The sequence below is a fragment of the Camelus ferus genome, chromosome X (assembly GCF_009834535.1).
Source record: "Camelus ferus isolate YT-003-E chromosome X, BCGSAC_Cfer_1.0, whole genome shotgun sequence".
In the NCBI taxonomy this organism is placed as follows: domain Eukaryota; kingdom Metazoa; phylum Chordata; class Mammalia; order Artiodactyla; family Camelidae; genus Camelus; species Camelus ferus.
Window position 1 is genome coordinate 67143800 of NC_045732.1, and position 14962 is coordinate 67158761.

General features: G+C 39.5%; 1 protein-coding gene across 6 annotated transcripts in view; it reads left to right on the plus strand.

Annotated features, from left to right (window-relative positions):
• GUCY2F (guanylate cyclase 2F, retinal) overlaps positions 1–14962 on the plus strand; it is a 130697-nt gene that overhangs the window by 61710 nt on the left and 54025 nt on the right. For all 6 annotated transcript variants that reach the window (XM_032474743.1, XM_032474742.1, XM_032474741.1 and 3 more), the window contains 2 exons: positions 2476–2572; positions 11611–11742. In XM_032474743.1, the coding sequence (XP_032330634.1) occupies positions 2476–2572; positions 11611–11742 (229 nt within the window). The remainder of the gene's footprint in view (positions 1–2475; positions 2573–11610; positions 11743–14962) is intronic.

Below are 14962 nucleotides of genomic sequence, written 5' to 3' on the forward strand. Positions count from 1 at the left end.
GTGACTGTGGCATATCCCTGTTCAGAACAGAAATTTAATGTCTTTAGCTGCTGCCAAAGAATAAAGTATTTAATTAACATCATTAGATAGCTACTTAGTGAAAATAAATGCCATCCAATTAAAATCTCCCCCCTCCAGGGAGATTTGAACAGTAATAAGCTCTTGGCTCCCCAACGCCAAACATCCTATGTCAAGGTGGAAAATGGAGTCACTCAGCTGCTTATGTTATTTGTCAGCCCCCTCACCCTCCAACATGACTGATCTCACTGGTCTTTCCCATTGAATGGACTGGTTCTTTGGACTTAGAGCCCAACCTTCAATTCTTAGGAAGGGAAGGAAAAAAATCATGGAGGAGGGGTTTGTTTGGAGCTTGTGGGCTGAAGGGCAAAGAAGACTGGAGAGGAAAATGATTGGAGAGGGACATGATTAGAGAGAAAAATGATTGGAGAGGAAAATGAGTTTGAGACAATTGGTACTTCAAGTGGTCACAGAAAACTCAGAGAAGGGAGAGAGGCACATCATTTCCCAGAGTCACTTGGGCCTTGGTTCTTCAGTTAACAAAGCACAAAAGATGCCCTCTCTTTGCTGCTTTCCTCCCTCTCTCTGCCCACCATGGCTGCAATCAGAAGAGCTGAGCGACTGATGAGTTTCTGTAATAGATGGTGATTACTTGCAGGAGAGTGGCTCTCTGTTCCTTCCTTTTCTCTGTGTTTTGATTGTTTAAGTTTTTTTTTTTTCCAGACAGAAAGGCGTGCAAAGAACCCAACCACCCCAAAACAAAGGATTCTTTGAACTCCTCCTTTCTCCCTACTCTGAACCAAATTGCCTCGCCTTTCTATAAAGCTCTCCCATGCTTTGTAATACTAATGATGATAATGATAATAATGAGCTCTTATACTTTATAGTGCTTCATGCTTTGCAGAGCACTTTCACATATATTATCTCATTTGATTTTCAAAACAACTCTATAAAGCAGGTAATGCAAGGACTATTATCCTGCTAGATAGATGAGGATACTGGGGAATGAAGAGGTTAAATTATTTATCCAAGGTCATCTGGCTAATTAATGACAGAGTCTGCTACTACACCCCAGGTCTCTGGGTTGGGAGTCCAGTTTTCTTTCTACTAGAGTGTATTTTGTGGCATGATTATTTTTACAGGTGTGCCTGCTTTAAGACAATTCACTACACATATGAAATAGATAAGTTAGGGAGTGATGCTTTGCTTTGCCAAAAGATCCATGTGCTCTACCCAAGAATTCACTACAGGGCTCTTTTAATTTTCTCTGCAGGGCAGCCGCTCCCACAGCGATAAGGAACATATTTGTTGGCAGACAATTAGAAACACATTAATTGTTTGTTTACAAATCAGTGGAATCACTGAGAAAAAACTGACTGAGTTGCTGGTACTTAGAGCTACAGTGATATTATACACTTCTTAGAGCAACTTGACAAAGCATTCACTGGTTGTTTTACCCATTGTGGCTCTCAGCTTTAATACATTCCACGGGGTGACCATTAAGGGGTTATGAAAAAAGTGAAGCCAAACTGTAGCTATCAGAGCCCCTAAGACAAAACAGAAAAAAACAACCACACTTACTAATCCAAGGTTCCCTCCAGGTCCTCAAGTTTCCCTGTCAGCTCTACTGAGGACCTACCTGGCTGTGTGGGTAGACATCATAAACTCCTGTGTGTCTACTAATTGATTTGTAAGAAATAATTGTATTCACTGCAAATTAATGGGCATGTTTGGAGAGAATCAGGTTTAAACTGTGTCTATGTAATGCTCAGACAAGAGACCGATTCAGTCAAAGGAAAAAAGAAAACCCAGTCAGCCCACTTGTTTGGAATCATGTAGACAAAGCAACCAACTGATTGATTTTTTCCACTTTTCAACCTGTTGCTTTGGCAACGCATAGATGCAACTTTGTAAGACAAATGGTCTTGTGGGCAGAAATCTGGGCCCACAGCCAGAAACCGAGGACTCGACTCTCAGCTCTGCCTCAGGCTATGGGATCTCACATAATTTGCTTAATTTTGTTTTGTTTCTTTAATGTGTTTTCGTACCTTTAAAATGGAGGCTAATGATTCTTGGCCCTGGTATTATTAGAATATATAGTATGGCATATGAGAAAAGGTGTGGAGTTCTTTAAAAGTATTCAGAGATGTTGTTTTGAATGTGTCCTTGATGTGGAATCACCGTTTGATTAGTCTGAGATACCATCCCCATGCAGCACCCTTCCTTTTGATACCTCTTTAATAGCAGTCTTACTTTTCTCTTTTGGTCTTTGTAACTCTGTAAGTTATGAGGACCAGGGTTGCTGTCTCTCTGCTGCCTATACTCTGGTAAACTTCCATGTGTGCTTATTCTTTCAATTATCTTGTATATTTTTTAACTTCTAGCATAGGGCAAATTTACCCCTGCTTTGCAAACCCTCCAGCATCCTGTGACCCTCCAATTTTATGCTTGTTTCAGACGTCGTATAAATAAAATCCAATTGATTAAAGGGCCCAACAGAATTCTACTGACTTCGGAGGATGTGACGTTTATCAATCCCCACTTTGGCAGTAAGGTAAGGCATATCCCTTTCTCTTACAATATAGTAGCCACAAGCCGCAACTCTCTCCAGCACCTGACATGTGGCTAGTCTGAACTGAGATGTGCTGTAAGAGGAAAATACACACTGGATTTAGAGGACAATACAAAAACATGTAAAATAGCTCATTAAATTATTTACAAATATTAATTACATGTCAAAGTGATAATCCTTTGGGTATATTGGGTTAAGTGTATTACTAAAATTAATCTCACCTGTTTCTTTTTATGCTTCTTTAACGTGACTACTAGAAAACAAACTTTCATGTGTGGCTCATGTTACATTTCTATTGGACAGTGCTATCTTAGAATAGTCTTGTGAAAGTGATGCAGTACACTTTGAGGAAGACTGTAGCTTTGACTTCTTATAGCGCTTCTTTGTACATTTGGATTCAACATGTGACTGCTAGCTCCTCAAGAGCAGAGGTACATTTTTTAAAAAATGTTAGCCCATGGCACTTGATGTGGTGCTATAATGGGTGCTCATAAAAGTTTGGTGAATGAGGTCAGAATGGCCATCATTAAAAATTCTGCAAATGATAAATGCTGGAGAGGGTGTGGAGAAAAGGGAATTCTCCTATGCTGTTGGTGGGAATCTAATTTGGTGCAGCCTTCATGGAAAACAGTATGGAGATTCCTTTAAAAACTAAAAATAGACTTACCATATGATCCAGCAATTCCATTCCTGGGCATATATCCAGAGGAAACTCTAATTTAAAAAGATGCATGCACCAATGTTCATAACAACACTATTTATAATAGCCAAGACATGGAAACAACCTAAATGTCCATCGACAGATGACTGGATAAAAAAGTTGTGGTATATTTATACAAAGGAATACTACCCAGCTAGAGAGAGAAGCAAGATGGCAGAGTAGGACGCTTGTAGCTCACCCTCTCCCACAAATACACCAAAACTCACATCCACGGACCCACTCAGCCAACCAGAGCACCTGTTGAACTCCAAGAGAACATTGCCCTCTTCGAAAGACAAAGACTCCAAAAATCTGGTAGGAGAAAAGAAAAAGCAAAACAGTGTGGGACTGATCCCACGGGGAGGGAGCGGCAAAGGAGGACTGGTGCTAGTTTGCTGGGTCTCCCCTCTCCAATGGAGAGGCCAGCGGGACAGAGGGGTAGACTCCGAGGCTCAGATCTGCCCCGAGCACCCCTTGACAGACAGAACTGACTTAATGGTCACAAAGGGTCCCCGCAACACCCAGCCCAAGATGCGAGCCAGCAACTGGGGCTGGGACAGGCTGCCCAAGCCGGGCAGAGGACTGGGGCGGCTGCACTGAGGCAGCCCTGGGGGACTGCAGGGTGCTGTGTGCCGTGACTGGGAGGGGATACTTAGCAGAACCACCTCGGTCCCCCATAAATTGTGAAAAAAGCAAAGCAACACGGCTGGTGTGCCCTGGGAGGAGGGGTGCTGTAGCCTTTGTCTCCTTAGACCTGCGCTGCCATTACTGGCACTTCTCACAAGAAGAGAGGTGGGGCACAGCCACAGCCACCATCTCCTCCTGTGTGCAGTGCCTGGGAGGGGCGGGACCGAGTCCTGAATCTGCACCCGGGGGCTCCGCAACCTCCTGGGCAGGACTGAGACTTGTTTACAGCCCAAGGCAGATAGGATCTTTCTGCCCTGGCACCTCAGAGAACTCGTGCCGCCAAGACAAACAAGGAGCTGAGATTTGGCACAGAGCAGGGGTGAGGCCATTCCACGGTCTTCCCCGGGCCCACTTTGGGAGCACCGACCCAAGGTGGAGCGGGCAGCTGCAAAGAGCAGCAGAGTGACCGGCACTGGGGAAGGGCGGGCGGCCACCCCTCTTCTTGGCAGGAGTGCAGCACCTGACCATGGTGCTGGGAGGGGGCGTGATCAACCCACCTGCCTCACCCAAGTGCAGCATCTGACTGTGGCATCGGGAGGGGGAATGACCCGCCCGCCCACCGGGTAAAAGCTCAGCACATGACCCAGTGTTGGGAGGGGGCGTGATCTGCTAGCCGACAGCCACTGGGAGCAGCACAGATGAGGGCACCAACAGAGGGCCTCTGGAAACAGCAAGCTGAGTTTGTGAAACAGGGCAAAGACACAAAGACTTCTTGATAAAATCATTAAGAGCACACCATCTCCAGGAGGACTAGATAACTGATACTCCTTAAGCCACAATGCCGGAGAAATATGAGCAATATGAAGAAGCAGAGGAACCACTCCCAATTAAAAGATCAAGAGAAAACCCCTGAAAGTACGATCAAGGGAATAGACATTGATGGCCTACTAGATCAAGATTTCAAAAAAGGAGTGATCAAAGTACTGAAGGAACTAAAAGAAATAGTGTTAAGAGATATAAAATATGTCAAAAATGAAATAGAAGCTATAAAGAAGAACCAAGTAGAATTAGTAAACCCATTTGCTGAGATGAGAGCTGACCGAAAGGCTGTACAATGCAGACTAGATAATGCAGAGGAATGAATAAGTGACCTAGAAGACAGGACAACAGAAAGCACCCAAGCAGAACAGCTGAAAGAAAAACAAATAAAAACAATGAAAACAATATAAGGGACCTATGGGATAATATAAAGTGTGCCAATCTACACATAATAGGGGTTCCAGAAGGGGAAGAAAGAACACAGGGGATTGAAAAGGTCTTTGAAGAAATCATGACTGAAAACTTCCCAAACTTAAAGAAGGAATCAGATATCCAAGTACAGGAAGCTCAGAGGGTCCCAAACAGGAAGAACCCAAACAGACTCACACCAAGATATATCATAATCAAGATGGCCAGAGTCAAGGATAAAGAAATGATCCTAAAGGCAGCAAGAGAAAAGCAAAGAGTGAGTTACAAGGGAACCCCCATTAGGCTCTCAGCTGATTTCTCTACACAAACACTACAGGCCAGAAGGGAGTGGCAAGATATATTCAAAGTTCTGAATGAAAAAAGGATGCAGCCTTGGATACTCTATCCAGCAAGGCTATCCTTTAGAATAGAAGGAGAGATAAAGAACTTCACAGACAAGCAAAAGCTAAAAGAGTTTAGCACTAAACCCACGCTAAAAGAAATATTGACAGGTCCACGCTAAATAGAAAAGAAGCAGGATGCTACAGAAATGAGAAGCTCATAACTGGAAAGGTGATAACTACCATGAATTAAAAATAGAATAAACACAAAATTGTAAAAGAAGACATCTAAATCATTAAGAGTGGGAGAGGGAAGCAAGGAAAGCCACTGGAAAACAGTATGGAGATTCCTCAAAAGACTGGGAATAGACTTACCATATGACCCAGGAATCCTGCTCCTGGGCATATATCCAGAAGGAACCCTACTTAAAATGACACCTGCACCCCAACATTCATAGCAGCACTATTTACAATAGCCAAGACATGGAAACAGCCTAAATGTCCATCAACAGATGACTGAATAAAGATGATGTGTTACATTTATACAATGGAATACTATTCAGCCACAAAACCCGACAACATAACGCCATTTGCAGCAACATGGATATTCCTGGAGAATGTCACTCTAAGTGAAGTAACCCAGAAAGAGAAAGAAAAATACCATATGAGATCACTCATATGTGGAATCTAAAAAAAAAAAAAAACATAAATGCAAAACAGAAACAGATTCATAGACATAGAATACAAACTTGTGGTTGCCAAGGCAGCAGGGGGTGAGAAGGGACAGACTGGGATTTTAAAATGCAGAATAGATGAACAAGATTATACTGTATAGCACAGGGAAATATACACAAGATCTTATGGTAGCTCACAGCGAAAAAAAATGTGACAATGAATATATGTATGTTCACGTATAACTGAAAAATTATGTTTTACACTAGAATTTGATACAACATTGTAAAATTACTATTACTCAATAAAAAAATGTAAAAAAAAGGAATACTACCCAGCTATAATAATAATAAAATAATACCATTTGCAGCAACATGGATGGACCTGGATATTGTCATTCTAAGTGAAGTAAGCCAGAAAGAGAAAGAAAAATACCATATGATCACTCATATGTGGAATCTGAAAAAAGAAAAGACATAAATGTACTTATTTACAAAACAGAAACAGACTCACAGACATAGAAAACAAACTTATGGTTACCAGAGGGGAAAGAGGGTGGGAAGGGATAAATTGGGAATTCAAAATTTGCAGATACTAACTACTATATATAAAATAGATAAACAATAAGTTTCTACTGTATAGAACAGGGAACTGTATTCAGTATCTTATAGTAACTTATAATGAGAAAGAATATGAAGAGGACTATATGTATGTATATGTATGACTGAAACATTATACAGAAATGGCATGTATTCAGGGCCTTCATGGAGATTGCAGTCAAGTAAGAGAGACAAATCGTACCACACAAAAGAGTTGATAGATACCATATTGCACGAAAGACACTAGAAATATAGTAGAACTTAAGAACAGATAGATCAGTGGAGGAAGACTTCTCAGAAACCCAGCACCAAAACTTGGTCTTAAAGAAGAAAGTATAGGATTTGTCTAGGTCCCAGGTCATAAACTGATAACAAATTTTGCTTGACCTTTATGGTTATAAAAAATTGTAGCCAGAATTTTGGAACTGGGAGATTACACATAAAAACCTAATTTCTGGGTGTTCTTTAAAGGTTGGAAAATCTATCAACCTTGGGCATCATTGTGGCAATTGGCTGGAACCCAGCAGTAGTTGCCCTTTATGAAAGAGTTTGCAAAATCTGTATCTGCAGTATGACACAGTTCCCATCACTCTCTATTGTCTTATACTCAGCCAATTTCATCAATTTATATTACCCGCCTGGCATCCTAGGCAGAGAAAACAGCATGAACCAAGAGCTTGGAAAAGAGAGTGTGTGGGGAAGTTTTGTTGAATGTAGCTAGTAGTGGGAGAATGTGCCTTTTTGTGCCCCATCTATTTGGCTAAAATAAAGACATTAGTCTTGGCAAATTCTAGTATGGTGGTGGCAGGGTGAAGGGAGAGGATGCAAACACCTCATTTTGTCCCCATGTGCTACTTACTCTTGCTACACCAACACACCAGATCTGAGAATTATCTCTGTAACAGAACTGATCATCTTCCTAAATATGACACTAGAAGGTGTGCTTTAACTAGTTGGTTGGCATAAAAACCGACAACATAATGCCATTTGCAGCAACATGGATGCTCCTGGAGAATGTCATTCTAAGTGAAGTAAGCCAGAAAGAGAAAGAAAAATACCATATGAGATCGCTCATATGTGGAATCTAAAAAACAAAAACAAAAACAAACAAACAAACAAAAACAAAGCGTAAATAAAGGACAGAAATAGACTCACAGACAGAGAATACAGACTTGTGGTTACCAGGGGGGTGGAGGGTGGGAAGGGATAGACTGGGATTTCAAAATTGTATAATAGACTACACTGTATAGCACAAGGAAATATACACAAAATGTTATGATAACTCACAGAGAAAAAAATGTGACAATGAGTGTATATATGTCCATGAATAACTGAAAAATTGTGCTGAACACTGGAATTTGACACAACATTGTAAAATGATTATAAATCAATAAAAAATGTTAAAAAAAAAAACTAGTTGGTTGGGTGAAAACAGATTTACATTAATACCCTGTGCAGTTGGAATCAAATGAAATGTTCAGCTGTTTGGTTTGTCTCAACTACAACCCTAACTCTTACTTATTTAAATCTCCAGATCCTTTTGTAAAGTTGATAATTTCCTGGAAATGTATTGCTGAATGCCAACATTATCACTGTGGCTGAAAGCTACATTCCACTTTTATGCCATCAAAACTTATTGATCTTAGTCTCTATTTTTGAAACCACCAGAGGACCCAAGGGCTCATGTGGCGGAATTTGTCTGGATTTGTCATCCTCAATATACCTTGTATGAAATTTCCCACCTCAAATGCAGTTTGGTACAGCCACTGTGGAAAACAGTATGAAGATGCCTCAAAAGACTAAACATAGACTTACCATATGGCCCAGCAATCCCACTCCTGGGCATATATCCAGAAGGAACCCTACTTCAAAAAGGCAACTGCACCCCAATGTTCACAGCAGCACTATTTACAATAGCCAAGACATGGAAACAGCCTAAATGTACATCAACAGATGACTGGATAAAGAAGATGTGGTATATTTATGCAATGGAATACTATTCAGCCATAAAAATGACAACATATTGCCATTTGCAGCAACATGGATGTTCCTGGAGAATGTCACTCTAAGTGAAGTAAGCCAGAAAGAGAAAGAAAAATACCATATGAAATCACTCATATGTGGAATCTAAAAATATATATATATAATAAATGCAAAACAGAAACAGACTCATAGACATAGAATACAAACTTGTGGTTGCCAAGGGGGCAGGGGGTGGGAAGGGATAGACTGGGAGTTCAAAATTTGTAGATACTGACAGGCATATGTAGAATAGATAAACAAGATTATACTGTATAGCACAGGGAAATATATACAAGATCTTGTGGTAGCTCACAGCGAAAAAAATGTGACAATGAATATATGTATGTTCATATATAACTGAAAAATTGTGCTCTACACTGGAAATTGATACAACATTGTAAACTGACTATAACTCAATAAAAAAAAATGCTTAAAAAAAAAGAAAGAAATTTCCCACCTCAATAAGAAAGGGAAGTTACTGAAGCGCAAGTTCTAAAGCAATCTAAAGATGACGCAATACTAAGAAAACAAGTATTCAATTCTGTGACAAAATATTTTATCCAGAAATGAGTTATCAGTAGTAAAAGCAGATGGCTAGAGGTCATTGTCCAAATGTAGCAATATATAGTAAATTTTTTATCAAAGGCAATAAGTCTATTTTTTAAATCTCTACTTCTTTAGTGGTATCCATGTCAAAATGACAGTTCATGTTAATTGCCTAGATGTTTTGGGTCTAAAGTGTCAGAACAATAAACATAGCTCAATTTTGGACTGAATTAGCTTTTCTTTTGTATAGATCCTGCAATAGTCCAGTAAATATAAAACCTCCTCTACCTATGCCTTCTCTCTTTCCTATTGAGACACAGAACATATTTGGGTTTCATACCTGTTCTCACAAAATCACCATAAATAGCAGAATAGTGCTACCTTCAGGTGAACCAAGTGCCTAGGGTTTTAATATCTTGTTCATGATGATAGATGTTTTTGTTCACTTGTGCATAAATTTTTACATAAGGGAGTTACAAAAACACAATCATCACCACTTCTCACCATATGAGTGATAGAAATGAATAATAGCAGAGATTGATAGCCTTACAGGGAATTTTTTTTCTTTTACTATTTTGACCCAGGTGGAAAAGGATGGCATTACCATAGAAGAACATAGCTCTTGGCCTCTAGATCCCTTTTGGCAGTTGGCTTGTATCAAGGGTTCTGATGGGAAAAGATAGGGGAAGCATACATTTTCCTTAATTGCTGTGTAGTCACAAACTTGCAGCTGGCTGTGTCTAATCAATCAAGAAACCAAGCCAAGAATTCCATCCAAATGGAATGTCTGAAAGTGTAAACTCTTGGTGAATATAAAATTAATTCAGTCTAGAAAAATTGGCAGGTCAGTAGAAGTCAGGTCAGAAAAGGAAGTTTTTAGAAGAAAGTGAAGCTGAAGTCCAAATGTATGTGGATTTTGGCAGATTTTCTCGCTTTCTCCTTTGCCCTTTGTGGAGAGGTCTAAATCTCAATATACAGAACTAGGTGCTCCTGCTGAGATATAAAAACAAAGAATAAAGGGAAATAGATTCCTCTCTGGCATTGCTCTGTTGAGGAGAATTCAGGTTGATCTAAGGGTTATGTGAAGGGTCAAGTTTTACATATTGTCTGAATCTTGAGCTGTTGTGATTTCAACACACAAGGGGCTGGGTATAGTTTACTATTACCTTGGAACTTTTTGATAGTCTTGTCTTGGTAGAATGAACTGAACTTGGGGCTAAATCAACTAGTGATCTTTAGTTTATCAAAGACTGTTAAGGGAAGAGTGTGTGAAAGTACTTAAGATTAATTTTTATTGTTAAGCAGGAGTGAAGCAAAGCATGATGTGGTAGAAAGAACACAAGACCAGGAAATATAACATTTATATTCTTCTTCCAGGCCCATGGACCTCTCTAGGTCTCTGTTTCTTCATTGTAAAATGAGAGTGTTCGAGTTGGGGGTGAGGAATGTCCTAGATAATATCAAATGTAATTGCTAGCGCTGAATTGCTTATAATTCTAAGAAAGGCATATTTGAAGGCATGGAGAAGAGTATGAGGAAACTTGTTGATTTATTTTGTCTTCATATGAAATAAGTCTGCTGGTTCAGTTGCAGATAATTTTAAAGGTTAACACAGATTGCAGATAACCCTTCCTTTGGTTATTCAACTGTGCACTTCTTAGCCCTCTCTTACCAGGCTTATGTGTACAAGTTAACAAATCAAGCAATAAGGAATTTGGTTTATTTAAGCATCAGACTTATAAATTGTGGGCAGAGGATCTACTACCTCTCTACCATCTTATTGCTTTCTGAGATATCTTCTGCCATTAATCTTGCCTGCACCAAAAAGGATGCCATTCAAGATATAACAAAAAGAGCTAGGCCTAAGAGCCAGAAGGATGGGATTCTGTCCTAGTTCTGCTATTGATTTTTTTTAAATGTTAGATTTTCATCTTTTTCTCGTTTTTGAGTATAAAATGAGGATCCCAGATTAAGTTATGATTGTTCTTTCTTGCCACCCCCTCAAATCTATGACACTAATCTTTTCTAGGAGATGGAAGTATCTACAAACCTTTATCTTTCTTTTGCGGTATGTGGAGGCGAAGCACGGAATCAACACTAGCATTAAAAAAAATGCTGGAAATAGGAAAAATGAATCAACTTCATGTTTATAGAGCTCAACTCATAGAGTTACTCTCTTAGGAATTAAAAAAGACAGATAAGCACAGTGTTTATACCATAGCTCAATGCTCTGTCCTAAATCTTGATAATTTTATTCATAAACTTTCTTTCCTAATCCTTTCACAGAGAGGAAGTCGTGCCAGTGTAAGCTTCCAGATCACCTCGGAGGTCCAAAGTGGAAGGTCCCCAAGGCTCTCTTTTTCTTCAGGGAGTCTAACTCCAGCTACCTATGAAAATTCCAACATAGCAATTTATGAGGTAGGATACGTTATCTGCTGCCTTCTTGGGTTTTAAGATGAGGCAGTGACTTAGAACTTAGTCTTTTGGCAAAAATATTGAGGCTTTTGGTAAATCTTTTTTTTTTTTTGGTAAGTTTTCTTGTCCATTAGCGACTTGTGGACTTGTTTGGTTGGCATTTTTGACGATGATCTTCCTTGGCAACTAATCTACTTATTTACAACTTCATTGATCTTTCAATGCCATGTATTTACTATGTATGTGGGAAAAAAAAGTCCATGAGACTCAAATACTTAACCATGTCACTCATTCCGGAAGATATAGTAATGGAATAAATGACTGTTTCCTGAGCAAACTGTCTGTGATGGGATGTCTAGAGACACATTTGTATAGAGTAAGGGTTTGGGGCAAACTCTTCCCTTCAAATTCTGGTTGTTTCTTCCTATACCTGTTATCCTCTGATATTATTGAAATTTAAAAAAAAGTTATTCATTTATTTCCTTTTTTCAGCCTACACTGTCTCTTGGAGTGACAGGTTGTGTAAAATAGAAATCCTTTTTACTTCACTTAAATTTCTGTTTTCAAGCTTTAAGAGACTACCCCCAATCCCTTGTTCTAAGACACTGGAATTTGGCAACCAGAACAAATCTTGCATCAGTCGGAGAGATGAGCTGTTTCTTCTCAGCAGGAAAGAGTTAAGCAGGTGGTAAAAGGGAAACTAGACTTTCTTTTGGTTCCTCCAAAGTGAGGCCTTCCCAGTGTGGTTTCCTTGTTTTGTTTGAAGATACTCCCAAAAGCAGCAAACATTAGCAACTTCAATAGAACTACAAAGAAAGTCCAAAACAGGCCAGAATGAGTTTTCAGGTTGTCTACCATATTGAATTTTCCAAGTGAAAGCTCTCCTCCATTGGATAAGTAATTGACAGATACTTAAAACACTTCCTCCATTGGCTAAATAATTGACAGATACTTAAAACACCAAAATTAGCATAGTATATATTTGTTCAGTGTACCTGAAGTGCTTTGACTTAAATTTGTAGCAGGAAACCTCTGGATCTTGCCTTGCACTTAATTTAATCAAATCAGAGATTTGCTTCAAATGTAAACCTGAGGTATTAGGGAATTGACAGCTCTATTCTCTCAAAGACCAAAGGCAAGATAATCATATAACTTTTGAATGTCAAATGGAATGGGGCTGATGGCTTTAAAAATGTATTGACACCTTTAACATTCTGAAGTAAATCTCAATACCTAAGACAGTCTCTTGGTTTTTCATCTACAAATTGAGAGATTAAACTAAATTCTTAATCTTGGCTGCTCATTAGAATCTCTGTGGGAAACAAACAAACAAACAAAACCCTATGCCCAGGCTCTACCCCTAGTAACTCTGATTCAGTTGGTATGGGGTAGCCTCAGGCATTGGTATTTTTTTTTAATTTCCCCTATATGTGCAGCCAGGGTTGAGAATTGCTGGATGAAGAAAACTCTAAGGCCTCTTCTGGCTCAGATCTGCTGTGATTCTCTGATTCTGTGGAAGAATTTGTGTGTTGAATCGTGGTATGTTTTATTTGGTGGAGCTGGAAGGGTACAGTGTAGAATTAAGAAGGGAAAAAATAAACATCTGTATGTAATTGGCCTTTAAGAATCTATCAGATATTTCCTCTATTTGGAAGGAGGCAGACAGTTGAATTAGTTCCTGTAATGACTGTTGTTTAGTCAGATCATGAGTATATCTGAACTGTGTAGGCCAAAGGGGGACTTTCTCTGCACAAAAGGAAGGTATTAGTGAGAATAATACCACACCATGAGGTCAAGATTAGGCTGATGGCAGGGTGCAAAGGAAGGCAGGTAAAGCTAGAAAACTGACCCACTGGAGCAGAAGAGGACCCTGGGAGAGAGTGGAAGTTAATTGAATCAACAGACCAAACAAAGAGGTCCTGTGTGCTTTCTGAAATGGCCCTCTATTAAGAGTGTTTTTAAATAAGATGCATGATCTAGTTTCTGTTTAAAATAGATCGAATTTTCATAAAAATTTTTATTGGAAAATCTGGAAGTTCCAGCCGATGTGCCTGATGTAGTATATACCTAATAACAAAGGACAGGCTTCTCTAGGATGTACCATAACATTGTAATACACAATAACACAAATTCACACTTTGATTACGGGCACAGATGCATAACCTTTGGAATTGTACAGGAAAATCAGCCCTCATTTTATAGATACTCTTTGAGATGTAAAAGGAAAACCAGATGAGCAGACTGCTGGGGAGAAAGAGCTGTGAATGACAGATGCAGTGCGAACATGTCAGGATCTGCTTTAATAGCCACAGTCTAGGGGAGAGGGGTATAGAGGGCAGTAGTGCAACCCTGACACACTCAGAGAGAAACCACTGGACTTACCCTCCCTCTTCCTTCTCTGATTCCTTCTGCCTCTCCACCTCTCCCTGTGTTTTTCTCTTTGTCTCATTTCTATCTCTCCCTGACACACCCTCCCCATTCATCTCTTTCCCAGAGCCATTGTTTTCTATCTTCCTACCTTCTATGTCCCATATAGCTCTCTCTCTACCAATCTCCTTTTCACCAACCACCTTCTCTCTCTCATCACAGAATCAGATCATCAAAACTGACAAGGACCTAAGAAATCATCTAATTCATCTAACTCTATCAGTGAGGAAACTGAGGCTCAGGCCAATGAAGTGGCTACCCTGAGGCCACCCCTGAATTTGAGGCAAAGCTGAGTCTAGAACCTAATTCTCTTGACTCTTAGTTAATACAACATGGCCTTAGTGCAGAACTGATGGACTTTAAATTACTTCTAGAAACTTTAGTGGATAGAGTTTGATGTTTCTTCCTCTTAATTAAAAAGTGAATGATGAGTGAAGCATTCTATCATTCTTTCTCTTAAAAGAGAAACAAAACAAATAGTGCATGTGTGGTAAAGATAAAAACTGCCCATTTCCTCCCTTTTCCTCATGATTCATAGAGTAGGACACACACAGACTCAATAAAAATTTGCTTATAAAGTTTGTGAGAATTATTTAAACCTTAAAACAAACACACACAAATCCCCCAAATCAAAGAAAGCCCATGGGAGGAAGGAGCAACAAACTGGGAGATGGAAGGCCTTGGTTCTGTTACTACCTAGCCTTCTGACCTTAGGCAAGTCATTTAATCTCTTCAGGCTTCAATTTCTTTAAATATGAAGGGACTGGACTAGGAAATACCTAAGACCCTTTCCAGC